This window comes from Echinops telfairi, unplaced genomic scaffold, assembly GCF_000313985.2.
Source record: "Echinops telfairi isolate 266 unplaced genomic scaffold, ASM31398v2 ScPeMD7_7469;HRSCAF=8507_0, whole genome shotgun sequence".
NCBI lineage: Eukaryota > Metazoa > Chordata > Mammalia > Afrosoricida > Tenrecidae > Echinops > Echinops telfairi.
The window spans coordinates 41,134,510-41,136,321 of NW_022111372.1; the positions used below are offsets into that span (position 1 = coordinate 41,134,510).

General features: G+C 59.5%; 1 protein-coding gene across 1 annotated transcript in view; it reads right to left on the reverse strand.

Annotated features, from left to right (window-relative positions):
• Positions 1-1,812, reverse strand: part of OBSCN (obscurin, cytoskeletal calmodulin and titin-interacting RhoGEF) — a 210,806-nt gene that overhangs the window by 107,941 nt on the left and 101,053 nt on the right. The window contains exon 18 of the mRNA XM_045284554.1: positions 1-184. Coding sequence (XP_045140489.1) covers positions 1-184 — 184 coding nt within the window. The remainder of the gene's footprint in view (positions 185-1,812) is intronic.

Consider the following 1,812-nt stretch of genomic DNA (forward strand, 5'->3'; position numbering starts at 1 on the left):
TCCCCCAGGCTGACAGCTTCCTGCCGCTTGCTGCGGCGAATCTCCACGCCGTCTTTGAACCATGCCACGGCAGCCACAGAGGGCACGGTCAACACCGCTGTCAGGACAATGTCCTGGTGCTCCTTGACGATCAGAGGCTCCCTGTGGCCAGGTTTCTCCGGAGCTCCAGGCTCAGCCTCTGCCTCTGGGGGAGGAGTCAGCAGTCATGAGACCCCCACCCTCTGCAATGGAGAACCCCAGGCCAGCCACACAGCCTCCCAGGGCTCCAGGGCCAGGCCAGCAGGAAGCCTGCCGGTGATGTCCCGCTGCCCCCTCAGCAGTGGTCACCCACGCCCAGCCTGCTACTGTCTCCTTGCTAGCAAGCCCTAGAGAAAACGAGGTCGGATGGGAGCAGGGAAGCCACACAGAGCTGTACACAGCACTGTGGTCCAGGACCAAGTCCTGAAGGGCCACCACAGACAGGTGGGCAGAAGGGGCTGCTGTGGATGCTGACCGAACACCAGCTGTCAGGCGCCTGCCCTCAGGAGCCACCCTGCCGTTCCATGGAGCTAAAGCCACACAAGCAGACACTGCAGGGCAGCGTAGGCAGGCACAGTGCAGAGGGGCCCATTCCACCACGGGGTCCGGCCACCATTGCAGGAGGGCCGCAGGGAGCAAGATGAGAGTGTTCAGAGCAAGGCCGAGGGGTGTGAGCAGTGGGCCACCCTCACTGGGCAAAGTGAGGCTTCCGAAGGAAGAGAGAATGAGGGGCAGCCCAGCAGGTCTGATCCGGGGGCAGAGTGAGGATGCCCTCAGAGATCCCGAGAGCCACAGAGAGGCCCGTAAGGCCGGCCAGCGAGAGACCAGGGTGGCCGCAGCCGGCTCTGGGTGGCCATGGCAAGCTGATGAAATGAGTCCTTTCATTAGTTCACCCGGGGCCTCTCTCAGGACTGCAGGGCAACAGGACCCTCCTGCCAGCCCTCCCAGGAGACTGTCACTGTGTCAGGCCAGTCCCCAAACTCCGCAGATGTGAGGGAAGTGACCAGGAGGTAGATGGGACAGAGAACGGGCAGACGCCCAGAGCGCTAAGCTCAGAGACAGTGCAACTGCCAGGTGGGCCCAAGGCCAGAAACAGAGGCCGCAGTACAACTGAGAGCAGGGGCCACAGTTCCCCTCCGACCAGGGCTCTGACACAGAACCAAGACAGACAGACAAAACCAGTGCCGCCAGTTCCGTCACAGAGCGTCTAAAGCTGTAAATCTTTACAGGGGGAGAAACCCTCCTCTCTCTCCCTCAGAAAGGCTGGAGGGTTTGAACTGCCAACCTCATGGCTATCAGACTAACCTCTAACCCACAGCACTACCAAGACCAAGAAAACAAACTCACTGCCATCGAGTCAATTCTGACTCATAGTGACCAACAGAACAGACTAGAACAACCTCTGTGGGTTTCGCAAAGCCCGTCACTGGTTATGGGAGTAGTAAGCCTCATTTTCTCCCAGGGAGCAGCTGGTGGGTTTAGAACTGCTGACCTTGTGGTTTGCAGCACAGCGCATAACCCACTATGCCACCCGGGCTCCTGCAGCACCACATGTGGTCCTTGAAAGAGTAAAGACGTCTGCTAGCAGACCCAAGACTTGGGGTATGGCTGTGATCCTTAGTGCCAAGCCTCCTGCTGGGGGTCTTGGGAGATGTGGTGGAAAAGTGGGGAAAACGGTGGCAGACATTACAGAGCAGTCCCAGGACCCGAGGAGCGCTGGCATTGGACAAAGGCCTGGTCCAGAGACCACCACCGACAACTCCAGTCCAGAGAGAACAAAGCCAAGACCTCATG